Source organism: Euprymna scolopes, chromosome 25 (assembly GCF_053919585.1).
Source record: "Euprymna scolopes isolate OS-2025 chromosome 25, ASM5391958v1, whole genome shotgun sequence".
Classification (NCBI taxonomy): domain Eukaryota; kingdom Metazoa; phylum Mollusca; class Cephalopoda; order Sepiida; family Sepiolidae; genus Euprymna; species Euprymna scolopes.
The window spans coordinates 88,535,066-88,556,339 of NC_136506.1; the positions used below are offsets into that span (position 1 = coordinate 88,535,066).

At 34.9% G+C, this 21,274-nt stretch overlaps 1 protein-coding gene across 1 annotated transcript in view; it reads left to right on the plus strand.

Moving 5' to 3' along the window:
* Window positions 1–5,364: 5,364 nt before the first annotated feature.
* The window catches only part of LOC145247497 (dnaJ homolog subfamily C member 2-like), a 72,860-nt gene continuing 56,950 nt past the window's right edge, over window positions 5,365–21,274 (plus strand). The window contains exons 1-2 of the mRNA XM_080109309.1: window positions 5,365–5,775; window positions 10,095–10,288. Coding sequence (XP_079965435.1) covers window positions 5,724–5,775; window positions 10,095–10,288 — 246 coding nt within the window. The 5' untranslated portion in view covers window positions 5,365–5,723. The remainder of the gene's footprint in view (window positions 5,776–10,094; window positions 10,289–21,274) is intronic.

Genomic DNA, 21,274 nt, shown 5'->3' on the forward strand with positions numbered 1-21,274 from the left:
GGTTTGAGATTCTTATTTTTATTAAGCTTGAAGATGCACCTATATACGTGAATGTTTTCCTTGTTTTATTACTGTTTATTTGTTCATCGGTCCCATTTCTACTGAGTTCTATATTGGGGGGCTGGGCAAAGATGGGGCATGAGGATTCATAGCCTTGGTTCTGGTTAGTCCTAAACTGGTCTTCACTGTGAATTATATGATTGGATACGTTAGCCTGCCTGTTGTTTCTGTTGTTATTATTATTCGAGCCCTCACCATATATTTCCCTATATATGTTTGCGTTCTGAACGCTTCGACTATGTTCATTGTTTTCCTCGTTTGATTGGTTGTTTTTATGTTTTGGTAATTGCGTGACTGTGCAGGCGTATACCACGTCTTTGTGAATGGAATCGTTATTAAGGGGGCATTCATTTTTATTTAGACAGTTACATTTGTTACTCGGTATGTGGTCAATTGGTGTATCCAGCGCTTTTTTAATTTTCCTGTTATTTGTTGAAATTATTGTCTGTGCTAGATTAGGCATTGTGGAGTATGAGATTTTTATGGAGTTTTTGTTTAATATGGTACTATATCTATGAGGGTATTTAAAGGATTTTTCCACTATTCTGAAAAATTCTTTTGGAATGTTAGTTTTTACATTGGAGCTGAAAGGAGGATTGAACCAAATGGCATTCTTACGTCTTACTTTTCTCTTCTTATTAAATTGTTTTTGATTTGGGATTGGGCTGGTGGCTGTGTATTTAGTGAGGAAATTTGTATTGTTAGGAACATTTTGGCTTATTCTGTTGCTGTTATTTTTTATTGTCATATTATGAGTAATTACTGAGTGTAGTTTTCTCGCTAAAGGGTGTTTTTTGTTATATTCTATGCGTTCTTTATATCCTGAATTCCTTAAAGCATTATTGTAGAATGTTGATACCTGGTCAAAGGCTTTTTTGTCAGCTGATAGATTTGATATTCTTTTGGAGATAGATGGAACTATTGATTTGATTATTGACTTTGGGTGATTAGATTGTTTGTGTACATAAAATAGGTTTAGATTTGGTTTATGGTACGGGGTGTAAGATTCATAACATAGATTTAACGATACGTCTAAAAAATTGGAAGTTTTTTTATTTGGGTCGACATCTATAGTCAATCCAAAGTTTTTGAAAAATTCATGCAATTTTTTGATAGTGTTGTTGTATTGCCTTGGTCTTGCGGGGGTGACGAATAATGCGTCATCCCTGTATAGCCTCCCTTGCATATTGCTGAATTCTATACTAATTTCTTTTAATAAATAAAGACCCACTAAGTCAGTTACTTGTGCACTATCGGAAGATCCCATTATTATGTCGAAGTCATTAGGGGTATCTTTTCTTGTCCAATATTTACCTTCAAAATTAATTAGGGATCGTCTGGCTAATAAGATTAATTTAATTTCTAAATCCGTTATGTCCGAATGCTTTTTTGCAAATATTAGTGCCTTATTTAATAGTATTGGGGAGATTGAGTGATAGTAATTATTTATATCGAAAGTGATAAAGCTTATTTGTTGCTTATCCTTTAGTTTTAAGAACCAGTTTATAACTGAGTCCGTACATTGCCAGAGTGGGAATTTAACTTTGTCTCTAATGGAAGGTATGATTCTATCTAAGATTTTCTTGCTTACTAGACCAATGTCCGACCTAGATGGACAAATAAGTCTAATTGAAGGGTTCTCGTGGAAATTTTCTTTGTGGTCTTTCAGTGTAAATCTGGGAGTGCCAGGAATGACAATTTCTGTATGTTCCTGGATATTCATAATGTAAGTTTTTAGCTTCTAAGTTGATTTCATCTATTTTGTTTTCGGGGGCAGGTTTATAGGATTTGTTTAATTCTTTGTATATAAATTTCTTATAATTGCTGTATTCTAGTTTATAATAGTTTTTGGTTTTATCGGCTGGAACAAATATATGTGAACTTTTACTGATTTTTTTCGCAAAGTTATTGATTTTCTTAGTTGTACTGTTATTCTTAAACTTTATGTTTTTGACTAAGTCAATTATCATGTTTTCAAAATGTTCAAGTTCTGGGTTAAACATAGGGTGCTGATTTGTTTTAAGCCTGTGGAATTTTGCCGCAGTTCTTTGTAGTTTCTTCTGTTCACTATTAGAGTTAACTGGGAGGCCTATTTTGATTGTTTCAGGGTGTTGAACTAGTTTTTTTGTTGTGCTTTTGTTGTTGGTGTTTTGGTCAAAGTGGTAGGCTTTCCATCTGACATTTATAAGAAATTTGTTGATGGACTGTACAAGCTTATGTATGTATGAACTTTTAGAAGGAATTGGTATATTTTTAGCGGAAAGTGGTAAGCATTCTTTGTCGAACATATTTAGAAGGGATAGAAAAGCTCAACCTTGTTTGGAGGGAGCTTAATATTTTTCGGAATAGTTTTTATTTAACAATCAGTGGTTATGTAAACGTGAGATTGTAGGTTTACAAAATATTACTGGCAGTAATATTCTATAAGTTATCCCATCTAAACAAGAATTGCTCGATGTGCAAGATAGAGCAAGTAAATTAAATTGTAATTGTATAGCTTGGAAATTGTTACCAAACGGATGTAAAGAACGTATAATATGAATTTTACCAAGCAAGTTGGATCAACAAAAACATTCATATCCTTTTTCTAAAAATCCTCCGGCTACAGGACTTCTGATAAATGTATTATTTCCATGTCTCACTGACTTTAGCAAATAGGGTGCATACCTTTATAACTATTTGCTAATATTTTCTCTCCTCTGATGAGATGGTAGACATCGAAACCCTATAGGTTAAGGAGATTAATTTTCTAAAACATTCTTTGTCTTGCTTAGAATAATAAAAATTCTTTGATGTGAAACTTAACCATTTCATTTCATTTCAATGAGAGTTTTTTGAAATTCATTGACTTACAATTTAATATATATATATATATATATATATATATATATATATATATATATATATATATATATATATATATATATATCTATATATATATAAATTTTTACCGGACCCATTATATAAACAAAGGAAATTGCTCCAAGAAAATGCCTACATCGGACCATTACATTGTGATGTGGATTACTCAACATACAGTTTGGATCACTTTACTTCACTGCTATCAAAGACATTCACTTCAGATTTTACCATGCAATTTGGATATGAATTTTTATATCCTTTTCATTAACTACCCTTACTCTATGACATTTAAATACTTAAACAACTTTTAATTGTGATTTTCCATGTCTCACTGACTTTAGCAAATAAGATGTAAACCATTATAACTATTTGCTAATATTTTCTCCTCTGAAGAGATGGTAGGCATCGAAATCCTACAGGATAAGGAGTTATAATATTTCGAATGTATTCTTTGTCTTACATAGCATAATAAATATCTTTTGATTTGAAATTCAAACATTTCACGTCATAAATTTTTAAATTCATCAAATGACTAAAATTTGATTTATTTGCTCTATCTTGTATATCGAGCAATTCTTATTTAGTTGGGATAGTACTTATAGAATATTACTACCAGTAATATCTTGTAAGACTTATAATCATAGGTTTCCATACCCGTTGATTGTTTGATAATTTTATTTTGAAGAACATATATATATATATATATATGTGTGTGTCTGTGTGTGTGTGTGTGTGTGTGTGAAAATATATAAAAAATGAATACGAAAAGTATAAAAAGTTTATAACTTTTCTTAATTCATTTTCTATTGGTGACGGGCAGGAATACAAATGTTATGTCATAGAGTATGACATAAAGGTTTACGTCACAAAATCTCCAGCTGCAGTATAGCTGGAAATGTCTTCGCAATTATTAAATCATTTCTATTTGATAGATTCATAAAAGTAGTGGTTGATGGGCAGAAATCAGAAGCTCACAGTATTAATGCTGGAGTCTCTCAGGGGTCCATTCTGGGCCATACTCTTTTTCTGATCTACATTAATGATCTTCCAAATCACATCCTTACATCATTCGTAGACATTTATGCTGATGATACTACTATTTATGGTAGCACATCTAAGACCGTAAACAGCCAAGTTCTCTCTGATTCTCTCTCCTCTGATCTTGAGCAAGTGGTACAATGGGGAAAGAGGTGGCTGTAATTTTTAATGCATCTAAAACTAAGCTTTTATCTTTACATCATCAACGCTCTGATCCCCATCTGGCATCAATTGAAATGAATGGCTCTCATCTTGGGGAGGCCTCATGTTTTGACAAACGTCTGGGATTGACCTTTATTCCTGATCTGAAATGGAACACATACATTAAATCTGTTGCCAAGGCTGCTGGAAAAATGGTGGGATCCTTCTATCGATCCAGTAGATATCTCACTGTTGATACAATTCTCTATCTATATAAGAGCCAGGTACGTCCAAAGATGGAGTACTGTTGCCACATCTGGGCAGGAGCTGCTAGAAAGAACTTATCCTGCCTTGATAGAGTTCAAAATAGACTTTGTAGCCTTATAGGGGATGCCCTTTTCTCTTCCCTACAACCTCTTTCTTACAGAAGAGATGTTGCGAGTTTATCTCTGCTTTATCGTTATTTTCATAGCAAGTGCTCGACTGAGCTCCAATCTATAGTTCCCCCCTCGCCAAATTTCACAAGAAATACCTATCTAGCTGAAAACACTATCAATAATTTCCTCCACTCTTTATCTGTGTCTAAACCTAAACGTAGATTCCATGAGCAAAGCTTCTTTCTTAAAACTGCACGCCTATGGAATTGTCTTCCGTTTTCCTGCCTTCCAGCTGACTACAATATGGTTGTCTTCAAGTCTAACGTAAACAAGTTCTTGATGAACCGTTCCATATAAGTTAACAAATTTACCAAATTTTCATTACTAACGATTACTTTAGTGTCCAATTGTCTACTGTACACTCTTTAACCCTTATCCTCGAGTGGCCTCTTGGCCTTGATAAGTGATGATGCCTTTGTAAAAAAGAAAAAAAAAATTAAAAACTAAAGAGAGAGAGAGAGAGAGAGAGAGAGAGAGAGAGAGAGAGAGAGAGAGCTCCTCCTGCCACACGGCTTGCTATCCCTGTTTCCTTCTTTTTCATCTCACTAATTGGGAAAGAAATCCAGAAATAAATATCTATTTATGGAAAGTGGATGACGTCATAAGTAATGTTTCGTAACTTTAATACGCTATTCGCCTTTAGTGACGTCATCCAAGATGTACGGTGACAAGATACAAACATAAAAAAACATACGTACAAACAATATAACAAAGTTCACACACACACACACACACACACACACACACACACACATATATATATATATATATAGAGAGAGAGAGAGAGAGAGAGACAGACAGACAGACAGGAGAAGAAGAAAAAGTAGAAGAAGAAGAAGAAGAAGAAGAAGTGTCTAGTTTCGTTTTCCACTGTACACATTACAAAACTCGGAACATGTAGTTGTTGAAAGGCTTGACTAAGTGAGCGAGCTGAATTTTTCTTTGGGTTGAGAGGAAGTCGTGACTAACCGATATTTACAGTGCTCGCATGGCGGACTTTATCCGTCCTCCAACCTTTTCTTTGTAAAAAAAAGAAAGGAAAGCAGAATAAAAACATTAGAAAAAATTAGTTTTTAGAATTTCGTGGCGACCTTGGTTTTGTCACTTCAAAACAAGCGTGAAGATTAACTTCTTAATTTAAAAAAAGAGTTAATTTTTGTCGAAAGAAAGGAATTTTGGGTGATCATGCTGCCCAACGAAAAGGAAGATGAAGTTACCGTCTTCGGTCAACTATCAGGTAAATAAAAAATATATTTGTTTTTATTTTTATAATATATATGTTAATTTGAATCGCATATGACCATTTTTATTATTTTGTAGAAATTAAATACTTAAAACCGCTAGTTGGATAAACCAGTCCATTTTTGCTTTTTCTCTTGAAACAGCTAAATAAAAAAATCACCAATTTATTTTTAGCAATTATTTCCCATTTATTAAAGGTGGATCAAAATAAACCAGATTATTTGGGTAATTTACCCCCCCCCTCAATTTTCGGTACTTATGCAGAATACGGACCATACTGAAATAATATCATTATTAGAAACCCATTCTTAACATAGGGAAGGCGTTTTGTAACTATTCTGGGTGCTTACTGCTTGTCGACATATCGATTTTTAAAAAATATGTTGTTTTAACCAAAAACAATATTATGTACTTAATTGTCATGCCGAAAGTAGTAATATATCCAAAAATGACGAAAAAATCGAGAAGAAATTTATTTGGTACTTTTTACGACCTACACACCTCCACCTCCCCATGTTAAGAACGGCTTTCGGAATAAACACCTCCAACCTCAGAAGCCGTTCTGAACATGGGGAGGTTTGGGGAGTTTATTCCGAAAGCCGTTCTTAACATGGGAGGTTGGGGGTGTTTATACTACGCTGGGTTGGGTCGTAAAAAAATACCATTTATAGTTACAAGTAGTTTTTACGGAAAATTGTGTAAAATCGCATTTTTCTTAGACGTTAAAAAGTAGGCAGTAGGAGGCTACACACAGGGGACATGACTCTGAAAGGAATATTTTAAACTACTTGTGCCATGGCGGCAATATTTGTTGTCTATAGCGATATACTTTTTATTTTTTTTATTTCTAAAAACACAATAGAGCAAGGATTTCGCCGAATTTATTTGTGTCACTCGCCCTCTCCACATAAATTCATAAAGATACCGGGTACTCATGCAGAGAGGATCCGTGCTGAAATAATAACGTTATTATTTAAAAAGCCATTCTTAACATGGGGCGGGGAGGGTGTTTTGTACCTATTCTGTACTTTAACCTTACAATTGAATAAAAAAACCCCCATAAAACTTTATATAAACGTGGAAATATGATTTAAAAAATAGCGCGGATCAGCGGATCACTCTCTGCATTATCACCAGATACGGACTAAACCGATTCACCGAAGAAGACCCGTCGATTCGTTCCGTTTTGACGATCCTGGTTTTTTGATCGCAAGGTCAAGGCTGCTACTTGGTCTACAAAATGGCAACTGGGCAGCCATGTTGAATTTTTTTTTTATTCATTGAATGTTTACACATTTTAATCATGCATTTCTCGAGTTTTGATGGGTAAAATAAATTAACTTTTTATGCGAAATAAATCCTCATGTAATAATGTTGAAGATATTAAGAAACATTTTTAATGCCATATTTTTCTCATATAGCCCGCAAACCCAATTTAGCGACATTACCAACTTGTATCACTGAAGTCAACCGTTTATATATATATATATATATATATATATATATATATATATATATATATATATATATATACAGGGTGGCCACAAAGTCTGGCTACATAATGTAGCCAGACTTTGTGGCCACCTGTAGGTTTATTCCACTGTTGGATTTTCGTTGCGGTTTACTTGATCTGTGATAAATAGTAAACCGTTCTTGTTTACGACGCGTTTGCTCAGTTAGTAGAGTGCTTGCCTCACATGCAAGAGACTCGGGTTTCGAATCCTGAGTTCGAATGTGTCTAACTGATGAGCACAAATGAGGGCGAAACTGGAGTTTTGGGCTCCCGGTTTGTTGGTTTTCCTGGCTCTTGTGAAGTGCGACGTTGTTTGTCTGTGGAAATAATTATATATATAGGGTGGCCACAAAGTCTGGCTACATTATGTAGCCAGACTTTGTGGCCACCCTGTATATTGTCATCCACATACAGTACTGTTTCGTTGTATTACAACTCATCAGTGCGGCTAGACATACTTTTCCCCATCTGAGGGAGAACAATAGGAATGGGAAGTGAAGTCACAAAAACTACATATTGGTAAATATAGATTGGTTCATTTATTCAATAAGAGAATACAAACAATTAGTTGGGGGACAGAACGGACTCTTTATGCCAAGGCATTTTGAAGCCTAATGCTTCTCATTAGAAGAGTAGAGAAGATGCTAGGTAACATAGTGGGGATGCGGCGTCTAGCGTGGGATTCATTGGGAACAAAATAGATCAATTAAAATTATATATGATGTTTGGGGGAGTTTTATCGAATTCTAAATGAAGGAGGAGCGTATAATATAGTGTAATGTAGAAAGGTGTATAGGGTCTTTATCATAGTCTTAAATGTATGTAGTATATGTTTTAGGGTTAAAGCATCTTCTCTACTCTTCTGATGAGAAGCATTAGGCTTTGAAATGCCTTGGCATAAAGAATCCCTTCTGGCCCCCAACTAATTGTTTGTATTCCTTTATTGAATAAATAGTTTTTGTGAATTCATTTCCCATTCCTATTGTTCTCCTATATAAGCTCCAATGATACTTGTTGAGCTTTATATTGTCCTGATAAGTCTCCTCTTATAGAATTGAGCTCACTCTTTTCTTCTAATGCACTTTTTAAAAAAAAAATTTTTTTATTACATTTTCACCCCAAACAAGGCATATTGCCACTTTTTTGTAGGGCGCTACTATCAGGGACATACGCATCAGGGATACTGTGTAGGGAGTTGGGCAGCAAGATGTCGGTTCACGTTGCACTTGAACTTCTGCATGTTAGTACAGTTGGGAAAGCAGGGACCCGGCAGGGAATTCCAAAGTCTAGCTGCCCTGGGGACGAAACTACTGGAGTAGAAGGCTCTCTTACATCTAGGGATCTCTACCGTGAAGGAGTGGGATTTAGCTGCTTATCAGGTTTGTCGGGGGTATTTATGTTGAGGGGGCACAAGTGCTTGCAGTTCGTCAGAGCATTCACCGTCAAAGTACTTGTAGAAAAAGCAGAGGGATGCAACATTTCGTCAATGGGACAGGGGCTGAAGTTTAGATACAGTTCAGGACCTATCAGATTGGCGACTCTCTTTTGAAGGAGTGAGAGACTAGTGGTAGCTGCACCATCCCAAATATGACAACAATACTCCATACATGGGCGAATGGTGGCTTTATAGAGGTATAGGATACTTTCGGGTGTTAGTATCTTTCTAGCACGGTAGAGAGAACCTACCTTCTTCACAGCGGTTCTGGCAATGCTCTCGATGTAATTGTTCCAACTCGTGTTTCCTGAGAGTATTAGGCCGAGGAGTTTAAAGGATGTACTTTCAGATAAAGAGTCATTGGCCATTGCTATTGGTGGTAGAGAAGGTTTCTTGTAATTATTGAAAGAAACGAGTTTAGTCTTGGCAGCATTGAATGTGACCATCCATTTATGTCCCCGTTCCACTACAGATCGGAGGTCATCCTCTAGTGTTTCTGCCATTTCTTTAGATATGTGTTCATTTGTTTTCCTGTCTTGTCTGTTATAGAGTGTGGTGTCGTCAGTATATATACCCATCTCACAGGCAATTTTGTCAGGGAGGTCATTTATGAATATTAGGAATAACAGAGGTCCTAGGATAAACCCCTGAGGCACTCCCGCATTTATATCATATTGTTTAGATGTACGACCGTCGAGGACAACCTGGATTTTTCTCTTCTCTAAGAAGGATTTAATTATGTCATGTATTCTTCCAGTGATACCATATGATCTAATTTTCCTGAGAAGACCTTCATGCCATACCCTGTCAAAAGCCTTAGAGCAGAAACGAACCCTGACCATCTTTTTTATTTTTGCCAGCCACATGACCTGTCAACACATCCTGTGTTTTCTGAAATTATTTTTGGTTCTTAGAATTTGACCTCAACTAAAAATAAAGCAAAATCTTTGAACATACCCGTCACGGAATGAAAGTGTCATATTCCAAAAATTACATTGATCAAGTTTTTATTTTTATTTTTTTTTTTTATTTTTTTAAAGAAAATTATTTTTAAACGATTTTAAGCGATTAATGAGAAATCATTAGCATAACAAGGTTGATCTCGCAAGTTTGAATTATGGAGTTATTTTCAAGATAACGATAGGAAACGGTCCCATTTTGCTCATTCATAAAATTTGATTTTTCTTAGTTAAAAAAAAAAACTACTTAATCAATTTATATGCTTTTTGGAATATGACCTCTCCGTTCTGTGACGGTCTTTCTGTATTTCTGTTTTTTTTTTTAATTAGGTTAAATTCTGGACTTGTTCCTTATTTTTATCATTTTACTCATTTATCCATGACAATTTTTTTTTTTTTTTCTGCAGCTCCGTTTCAGTTTACTGTGGAGCCAGTTGGCCGTTGCTTTGAACAGATTCAAATCCGGTATCACCATAAGCATTCCCATGATCATATGGATGGAGAGGAGTCTGATGAGTCGGAGTCTGGATCCAGTGAAGATGAATTGCCTGAGGATGAAAATGAAGCACTTTTGTTCAGTTTGGATCCTCGAGAATGGAGGGTAACACTTTTTTGGCTTTTCTTAATATCTAACTTGTCCTGTGAGATTTTTTTTTTTTTTTTTTAAAGGTTGGACCGAAGTAGCATTTAAGTGCGCATTCTTCTCTAAATGCATCGGAATCAATGTTGCTATGTCATCAATCTTTTGAAGCTCTGCAACAAGCTTCAACTTATTGAGCCATCTGACCAAATCTGTTTTCGCTTTTAAACGACTTCAAGATGTTCCTGCTTAATCTTGCTCATTCGCCCATTTTCTCCGTTTGTCGGAAATAGCTTTTGGTTAAATAATAAGTGTTATTGAGATTAGCATTTAGATCAATAAACAAAAATGAAGAAAAACTTTTATATTGTACCTACTTGTCACGGAATGGAGATTGCATATTCCAAAAATCACAAAATTTATTCAAGTAGTTTCTTGAGTTGGAAGCCATGTTTAGTTTCACAACAGTTTCCGATGGTTAGTTGTTCTATACAAGTTCTGGAGGTACTGGTTCTCAGTAGACAATTGTTTTGTTCAGGTTCCTGACTTTATAATTTTTGTAGCGATAGAACAAAAGATTCTTCCTGTGTTGACATGAAGAAAACACATGCAAAGTTGCTAAAGAAACGGTTGAATTTATATGGAGCAATTCTGGTTTCTGATTGGTTGATAGCAGAACGTGAATTAATTTGATTCGTCAGTTCCTAGCAGCAGTGTTTATAAATAGAATCTCCCAACTGTGAGGGACCATGACCCCATAATATCTATATATATATATAATATATATATATATATATATATATATATATATATATAATGTTGCAAAATATTGCAACATAGTTTTTTTTTATTATTTATGAAAAATAAATTTGCTATCTTTTACCGATAAGTGACAAATGAGGCTACGTTTTACTTGCTTAGTTTAAGGAGGTAATCAGTTATTGTTTTGCCAGTTTCCAGGTGCATTAGAGTTGTCTGCCCTTGTTAGATTCTTTTTTTTTCACTCTCATCGAAACAGTAAAATTTGATTTTCTTGGATGAATAAATTACTTCATCAAATTACGTGATTTTGGGAATTTTTTTTTTTTTTTTTCATCCTGTGATTGGAACATGCATTATGCAGACATTTTTGTATCTTCTTTAATTTTAAATGTGCCATAAGTGCCAATCTGAATAAGCACCAAACAATCACCTATTAACTATTCTGCGTTTTTCCAAATAATGGATTGTTAAATATTCTATACTTTCAACTAGCAATTTCCAGGGTTAAATTTGTTAAACTCCTGTCAAAACTTCTAATTCCAAATTCAACACACTCCTGTTATGGCTCACTGCTTCAAATTGGCTCAGTCTTTGAAAAACGGGCTTCTTGTTCAAATTTGCAACATCTTTCCGAGATGGATAGACAAGCAGTTGGTGCAGCAGCTCGTATTTCGCAACAATATTCCAAGCATGGGTGAACAGTGGCTTTATAGAGTTACAGGATATGTGTAACAGAGCACGTATGAGCGCATAGGAAAATATCAGCAGCCAAAGAATGGATGGCAAATGAAGTTATTAGCAGCAGAAGCAGTATTTGAATGCATATGCAAATTAGGAAGTGTGTGTGAACTGGCGCGGAAAGAAAAAGGAAAAAAAAAGGACATCACGTGGTCGGGGAGAAACAAAGTCGGTGTCGAAGGAGATGGACATGTAAAATGTAAGGAGAGGAAAAGAGTGCGGTTGAAATAGATGAACGTATAAAAAATGGCCATCTACGGCCGACGTGTAGTGGAGCAGAAGTGAAAGGCTTTTTTAAGCTGGTGTCGCGATGAGGAGAAAGAAAAACGGTAATAAACGACTTAAGTTAAAAAAGAAAGAAAAGCAGAGTTGGATTTATTTTTGTTTCTTTCTTTCTTTTCGATGGTGCCGGACGGCATGGGGGTTCGAGAGAGGTTTGACCTGTAACGAATATGGTTCGAGCGTAACGACCACGTTACATACTGACAGGTGTTAGCATTTGTCTAGCTCAGTAAAAGAGTCCATGTTATGTGCAATACACTTTTACAGATGCTTGATATGCAAATTTAATTCGCTCCATGACTGCTGGCCTAGCTCGAAAAAATTGTTTCTTCAAATAATTATTCTCATTTGAATTAAGAGACGGAATTAACCCGTTTCGAGCGTAAGACATTTATGCTAAGCAAGCTCAAATTATGCTCATCAATCACTAAAGAAAGGTAAAAACAACAGTAATAAAAAATGTTAATAAAAACAATAACAAAAAATAGTTGTACTCACTAGGTTTAGGACAACAGCATATTCTTTTCATCGTTTTGACTCTCGAGTGTGTATCCGTTGATATCTTATATGCTTTTATATAGAGTGATGTGGTTCTTGGCTGATTAACTGTGTCGGATATATACTCAAGAGTCAAAACGATGATAAGAATATTCTGTTGTCATAGCCCTAGAACTCCCCACCTAGGTGAGTGCTAGTACATGTGAGATGCATACAAGGGGGAGAGAGGGAGAGAAGCATGGTTACCACACACAAATACACACGATATGGTAACTAAAAATGTGTATATAAACATTATTACTGTATAACGAGTTTGTCTTGTATGTATGTGTGTGTGTGTGTGTATGTGTGTGTGTATATATATATATATATATATATATATATATATACATTTTATTTTTTATTACCGTATCTTTCTGTTAAGTTACATTATTGTTTCGGCTACATGGCCGTTTTTTTGGCCGTCTGTAGCGTCCTCAGACTTTTACTGTAAAAGTCTGAGGACGCTACAGACGGCCAAAAAAACGGCCGTGTAGCCGAAACAATAATGTAACTTAACAAAAAGATATGGTAATAAAAAATAAAACGCATATTTGCTCTACAACAGTATTGAGCACTTTCTTCAGTTTTTATTAATTACCATCTCCACTAAATAAATATATATATATATATATATATATATATATATATATATATATATAAAACATAATATAATGAGTTTCTTTTAACTTATAAGTGTTAACGTTCTGATATGTGATTCGTTTAGTGTCTTCTCTATTGGGTGTTGATGTGTGTTTACATAAATTAGCAGTCTATAGAAATTGTTGTCGGTTGGAACACCAGCAAAAACATACCTCAGATCTTCCTACTATGCGTCCCCTCCATGTGTCTTGAAATTAAAGGTGCTTCTCTTTGAAAGTAAAAAACGCTCAGATGGAAATTATATTTTGATATAATCATTTATTCCTTGCTGGGTTCTTTTCCAGAGTTGGCACGCTTTGTATAAGATTACATCTTTCTAAGTTGCCCCCTTTTGACTTCCATGGGCGTCCTGTCATAAAAACCCTATCCATCTCTAACACATTGTGTATCGAAACTGATCTCCCTCGTAACTACATCTTAAAAATCTATATTTTTATTATGTCATCACTACATGTAGCCTAAAGATTCTTGCTGTTTTTTTGTCATGTACATTTGCTTATGTTATGATTAGCTTAAATTCCATCGGTCAAATTAACATCAAATTAACATTCCTGACAAGTATTAAATGTAAATATTTCAACTTAACTTTTCATATCTTTAAAATATTTCTATCTTACAATATACTTTTACCAATAATAATAATAAGCGACGATTATAATTTCATCATGATATAATAATCAACCATTTTAATAATTTCCAGCGTTTTCCGGTAGACTAACAACATAACAAAAGTGAGAATAATAGTACGAAGAATTTAAATAATTAGAATAATCTTCATCTCAAAAATTCAGAAATATAATAACTTTGCTGTAGTTTAAAAATGATATTGTCTCACCTGGAAATTGTTAATATGAAAATATTTTTCAGTTATGTCTGGATGAGTAAAATCAGCAAGGGAAATAACTCAAATTTTTTATATAAAGAACTGGTTCCCTTACAAATAAAACTTAATTTAAGTTTGTATACATTTAATGTGCAAACAAATAAAATGATTTCACTACGTAGACAAACCATTATTTTTTAACGGAAATTGCTCCAGACAAGACATGAAGCCACTTGATGTAAGGAGCTAAAAAAATTACAAATATTACTTAAAAGGTGAAAATCTAGCCAACTATAAGCGTTAGATGCATAAATTCCAATCCAGAACACAGCATTACTTCCCTCTTTGTCAGAAACATTGCTCCTGAAATATGAGGACTAAAGAACCAAAATAAGGGAAGCGAGAATTCTGAGAGTGTCAAAAATAAACCTAAAATCCACTTTCATTTTATGCTTCATGGTGGTAAGTAATTGACAGTAATTGAACTAACTCGCTTTGAGCTTGTTATTTTGATTCCATAGTCTGGCTTGGTTACAATTAAGCCATTTTGAACCTTCCACCGCACATATATGTGATGTGTCTTAAAATAAAAGATTCACAATTGGTAAAAAGCTGAGAACGCCACATTAGTTTTTCATTTGTTAAACTTTAAAACATGTAATTGTTGCGTTGGACTTTGCCCAAGTTGTCTTTGTTTTCTAAATACTTGCCATTTAAAAAGTCGAGACTAAAGAAGAAACAAGCAGACTATAATATATAGATTATTTGTAATGGTAAATCAGGGCTCTATAGACAAATTTATCTTTAGCTGACTTTTGACAACTAAATATTCTCGTTCACTAGCCAAATAAAACGGATACTAGCTAAACCCACGTGATTTTTAGAATATGACATCTTCGTTCCATGACGAGTATGTACATCATAAAGATTTTTCCTTATCTTTTTTTTAAAAGTGTAATTCTAAATATACAACAAATTTTATGTTGATACTCGAAGGTATAAACATTCTAATTTCTTCAGGTGTTTTGTTTTAAACAGCCTTCATTTAAAAAAAAAAAAAAAAGAAAAAAGTATATTGTTCTATTAAACTTTTATTGTTTAAATAATTTTTACTTTGTTCGTTTTAATATAAAAAAAAAAGTTGAAAAAGATATTTTTCACTCAGTAGTGGAAGATTGTCAGTGAAAGAAATACAATCGCCAAAAGCGTTTCATTATTTCTAGTCGCCACTTTGAAAAATCACTCGCAAATACGACTGTTTTACTTGCAATGTAGAGCCCTGGTCTGTCAGTTTTATTTACGTTGCCCGGGTGCGTCAAGGTGTGTGTAAGGTGGTTGGTTGAGCAACCAATGCCCTAAAAGAAAAAAAAAAAATGAATTAAAATGATTCAAAATAGCAGCAAGTACCCGTGCAAGCGCAAAAAAAAAAAAAATTTAGAAGTAACAGGCAGACTCGAACCTGTAACGCGCAAGAGGAAAAGGAGGTGAAAACAGCAAACAATCTTATCGATGCGTCCACTGCAGTTGTGACGTCACACATGTTTGAAATAACCTGTTTTATGCGACGCTGCTCACGTGAGGCTTGAATGACTTGCAAAAGTGTTGACGAAAAAACTGACCCCTCCTTGTAAAAATAACGGCCCAGTTGATGGTGAAAGAATTAATGTTTTTGGCCAATTTTTGGATATTATTTGTTTGAGAGACTGAGCTTTCAAATGATGTCAGTTTTGTTAGTGTTAGTTGCGTGTGTTGAAAGTTTAAGCGAGACATACAAACATACATACACATAAACAGATGTTTGAGATTTATATAATAGACTAGCGGGAGGTACCCAGCATGGCCCGGGTGTTTGTAGGTGTGTGTGTTTTGGGTGTGTGTGATAAAACCAATCCTGTTTTTAAAAAAAAATGTTGGCTGGGTGTTTGGAGGTATAAAAGAAAAAAAAAAGTTTTAGTTTGACGTGGAGATGGAAACGAAATGGAAAAAAACCCTGGGACCTAACCATCTCGGCCACGAGAGAAGAGGAATGAAAAGCATCTTAATTTAACGTTTATAAAATGAAATTGACAGGTGTGAGAAACTTAAGTCGTGTGATGTTTGACCTTGAAACATGACGCGGCTGCAAACCAGTTTTCGCTTGTTTTATACTGAAAAGCGAAAGATACATGGGACGCTCTAAAAATGTGGAAAAAATAGCGTGTGAAAGTTGGGTAAATTAAATAGACAAGTGAACCCTGTTCGTAACTCGTAGATATTATAATTTAGACGTGATATAAAAAGTTTTAAGAAGAAATGAGCCGACTAAGTCCAGCGAAAAAGGCCTTTTAGAGACATACACAAAAAGCTTTTATATATATAGACTAATGGAGGGTGGGGGGCACCTGGCCTTGCCTGGTTGCAAAATATGTTTATAATATAATTTAATGCATGCAGATTTTATATTCATTATTAAAGAGTAAATTCTCTATTGAATATTATATTGCACCTAATATATAGTACTGATTTCAAAAGATGAAAAAAAAAAATGACTTTGGTGCGATCAGCTAGATTTAGCGTTCCAGCCACGTTCCCTACCATTTGAGCTATCCACAGATAGATAAGAAATAATTAAAATTAAACGACTTCAAGCTATGAATGAATTTGCAAATGCGCAAAAGTAATACAACTATATCGGCAAGTTGAAATGAACATTTTGCATTTAAACTTGCATGTCAGTATGTGTTATCCATTCATCCAAACAAAGATGATACTCATTATAAACCATCCTTAGTGTATGATTACTATTTCCTGCTAATTTCAGTGCTATGTGACCAGTAGTTTAAGAGTTTATCAGTTAAATATTTTCACACACACTTGCTTACATACATACATACATACAGCTACTGTTTTGGCCCGGTCGGTGGGGCATTAGAATACACCGACTGCCCCCCTGCAGAGAGTAAAAGTCCCTCAATGGGGGTCCTGGATATGACCTTAAACTATATCCAGTGGTGAGGCCCCAGCTTGCTGGCTTTGGGGAGTGTGGAGCCACCCTTTAATTACCATTGCTCCCAGGTCAACTCTGACCCGGAGTGGTAGTAGCTGTTAGGGTTCCAACTATGGGTTAAATAGAAACCGACTTGAAAACAACAAATATATTCTATTAAAAATGTTTTCTTCAAAAGCTTTGGATTCGGCATTAAATAACCCGAAAAGGGTTGATATGCCGTAAAACAAAAACAACCAACCAACAGCTACCGTTTTATAAACTAGTGCTACCAACTCAGCATTGTCCAAGATGCAGTAAAGTCGGTTTTTAATTTTTATTTGCATGTTTACACATTTCCAAGCTTAAGGTAGACAATTCTTATATTCAATTTAAAATGATTTTTTTTTTTAGTTAATTAACTAAAAATTCTTTGTATCAGATTGTCTGGGTAAGACTATGCAATTTTTTTAATATATTTAGGAAAGAACAATATTATATTTCCAATAACATGGTACAATAATAACTAATAATATTTGGCTAATCAGGAGTAAAGTTTGATTAGTCAGCTTAAATGCTATTTCGGTCTGACATAGAAGATCCAATAAGATAACGTTATATGTTAGTGTTAAATGGTGAAGCATAATAGCAAAGACTTTGAATGGCTGAATAAGATCATATCTCAAGTGAGAAGGTATTTTGCAGTAGTTAGCAGTTAAGTAGTTAGTATTTACCAATAATGAATAACAAGTTATTACCCATCCATAGATGATGGTTTATAGAAATAAATGTTTCCGTGCTGAAACAATGTTATTTAGAAAGCCATTCTTAACACGAGGAGGATGTTTTGTAACTATTTCTGTACTTTCACCTAACAATTTGATAGAAAAAGTTGTGAAACTTCAATTTAACCTGAAAATACTATTTAAAAAAAAAATAGCATAGTAACATAAGTGCATAAGCACTATAAATATGATATTTCGGAATTTTGGAGATGAGGATTGATAATTTGAATTTGTCTTACGGTTCTTGTCCAAAATTACCCTCCATTAAAAAAAAAAAAAAAAATAAATAAAATAAAGAAAAATCTGTATGATGTACGTACCCATGACGAAATGAAAATATCATATTCCATAAATTGATCAAGTAGCTTTATTTTTACATAAAATCATTAAGTGATTAATGGGAATTCGTAGGCTTTACAACATAAATCTTGCAAGTTTTGAATTCTTGTTAAGTTATCTCCCTTGTTTTTGAGATTTTTTATTTCAAAATAGCAGGCCGGATACTCACTTCTCTGATACTCTGATTGATTTTTTGGTTATTCGCAACTTCATGCTGTTGAAAGTTCATGAGGTAAAAAGAAAGTCTGTCCCCAATAGAATGGTGTGGGGAGTTGAATTAAAAAACATAAAACGTGAGTTTATAGGCCAAGAGATGGCGCATTCGGTTATCAGATCAGTTACAGAAGATGTGGGAGTACATTGAAGAATGCACTGTTGGAGGTAACAGACTAGACGAGAGGGCTCTCAAAGCATAAGGTGACATTGTGATGGGATGAGGAAGCTGAGAACTGTATTAAATATCTTTACAAGATGACAGTTTGTTTATGCATGGAGTCTTGTTGCCACATCTGGGTTGGTGCATCTATCATTCTTAGACAGGGTTCAAAAAGAGTCTCAAATCTAATAAGTCTCACACTCTCTACCAGACTTCAACCTCTGTCCCATCACCACGATATTGTATCCCTGTAGTTCTTTGACAAGTGCTTTAATAGAATGCGCACTGATGAACTCCTAGCATTTGTGCCCTTTCAATGTAAATACTTGTAACTAACCTAACAGGCAGCAAAATCCCATCCCCTTTCACTGTTAAAGTGCCTAGATGCCAGAAAGCCTTCTATTCTAAAAACTTCTTCCACCTGGCAGCTAGAATTTGTAATTCCCTCCCTGTTTCCTGCTTCCCTGACTACTAACCTGCAGAATTTAAATGTAATATGAACAGACATCTTGCTGCTCAACTCCCCATAATACCGTGTTAGATATGATTCTAAATAGTAGTGTAGGAGTCGATATGCCTTATTTGGGGTGTCTGCAAGATTTGAACGGAGTCAAATTTGTTATTCTGTCTTTTCTGATTTAGTTTTAATAATTTCGTTTCGACATGCTTCTCCCAACACGTTGTCTTCCCACTCTCCGGTGGTTCCTTTCCCTTACTCTTTTGTACCTGTTCAACAAACTCTCTCGCTTCTAATTTGCATATCTCACATGTAAATTTGCATGACCGTCATACATATAAATGCGGTGTTGGCATTTTAACTTTTTTTTTTTTTTTCTTAGAGGAAAAAAAACGAAACTTGTGCTATTCAGGTAAGTTACGGTTTACCCCAAAAGTGGAAATAAAGGAGTAAGTGGATGAAAGGTTCGCTGTATACGAATGTGTATCTAGTGGGAAAGAGGGAAGCAAGAAAAATGATATACAAAGCTGAGAAGGAGGCTGAGAAGTATTACAAAAGGATGACCGAAAGAATAAAGAAATTCAGGATAGCTGAACGGACGGCTAAGATAAATATGATTATTCCTTTTTACTTGCCTCCCCACGAGGACAGAGTTAGACACAAGGTCAGTTTTTAATGTGGGGAAAATCCAGCTCTCCGAAAAGGGGCACTTTGAACAGGAACAAAAAATAAAATTGTCTCAGTCATGAAGAGTTTCTTCTCTAATGACTGAGGATAAAAAAAAGATGAAGTTTAGCATCTGGTTATTGTTAAAGAGAATTGCATTTGAAATAACAACGAAGTGTTAATAACTAATTAATAAGATGTTTGGAAATGACACGTGAGAAATTGTTGTAACACTGAGTTTCCGTGGAACTGTGAAAATCTAAAAAGTTACTGATGTAGTATCTGGCAAAGCAATGAGAATTGAGAAAGAAAGGATGCAAGAAGCTGTGAGTAAGGATGAAGACGAGTAATTCCAGAGAATCTGCAGATGTTGCTGCAGAAATGTTGAAGGCTGCGGGTGAAATGTTCATATTGAGACGATCAGACTTGAAAAATCAGATCATAAAAAATGTTGGTGTTTATTTAAACTCAAAAGCAAAATATAATGAAAACCTTTTATGGTGTACCTATTTGTTATGGCATGAAGATGTTATACTCCAAAAATCACAAAAATTGATCAAGTACTTTTTTTTTTATTTAGAAAGTCAAATTTTATGATTTTTAGCGATTGAAAAATTTTCTTTATTTTGAATACAAACAAAATCTCTGTAGTCAAACTAAATTGTTGTTCTTGATTTTTAAAGAAGTTTTTTTTTTTTTTTACATGGAGGTCACCACTTATTAAGGCCCGGAAGCCACTTGGGGATAAGGGTTATTGCATGTACAGTAATTAATGGGATAGTATCGTAGTAATCGTTAGAATTGGAGTTTTGATAAAGAGTCTTATTTAAGAGGGCGGTTCATCAGGAATTTGTTTATGTTGGCCTTGAAGACATCCAAGTTGTATTCAGGTGGGAAACAGGCAAATGGAAGACAGTTCCACAGGCGTGCACTTCTAAGAAAGAAGCTTTGTTCATGGAATCTACGTTTTGATTTAGGCATAGATAAAGAGTGGGGGAAATTATTGACAGTGATTTCAGCTAGACTGGTGTTTATCGTAAAAGATTGGCGAGGGGGGGGGATCAGAGATTGGAGCTCAGACAAGCACTTGCCATAGAAATAACCATAAAACCAAGACAGGCTTGCAACGTCTCTTCTGTGGGAGAGAGGTTGCAAGGAAGAAAAAAAGGCATCCTCCACTAAACCACGAAGTCTGTTTTGTACTCTGTCAAGGCAGGATAGGCTGTTTTTAGCAGCTCCTGTCCAGATGTGGCAACAGTACTCCATCCTTGGATGTACTTTATATAGATAGAGAATTGCATCAGTAGTGAGATATCTTCTGGAGTGGTAGAAGGACCCTACCATTTTCCCAGCAATCTTGGCAACAGACTCGATGTACGTGTTCCACTTCAGATCAGAAGTAAAGGTCAAACCCAGAAGCTTTCAAAAGATGGAGCCTTTTTTCCCCCCATTCAGCTTGTTGAAGATTTTATTTGTTCATTCAATGTATAAATGTACATGCATAACCCCCTTCTCCCCCATTGGGGTGAGGGAGAAGCAGCTATTCAAAAGCCTGGCGGTCCTCTTTGGTGATTCGGATCCCTCCCAATTTGTCATGTCTACTTACTTGCTTTC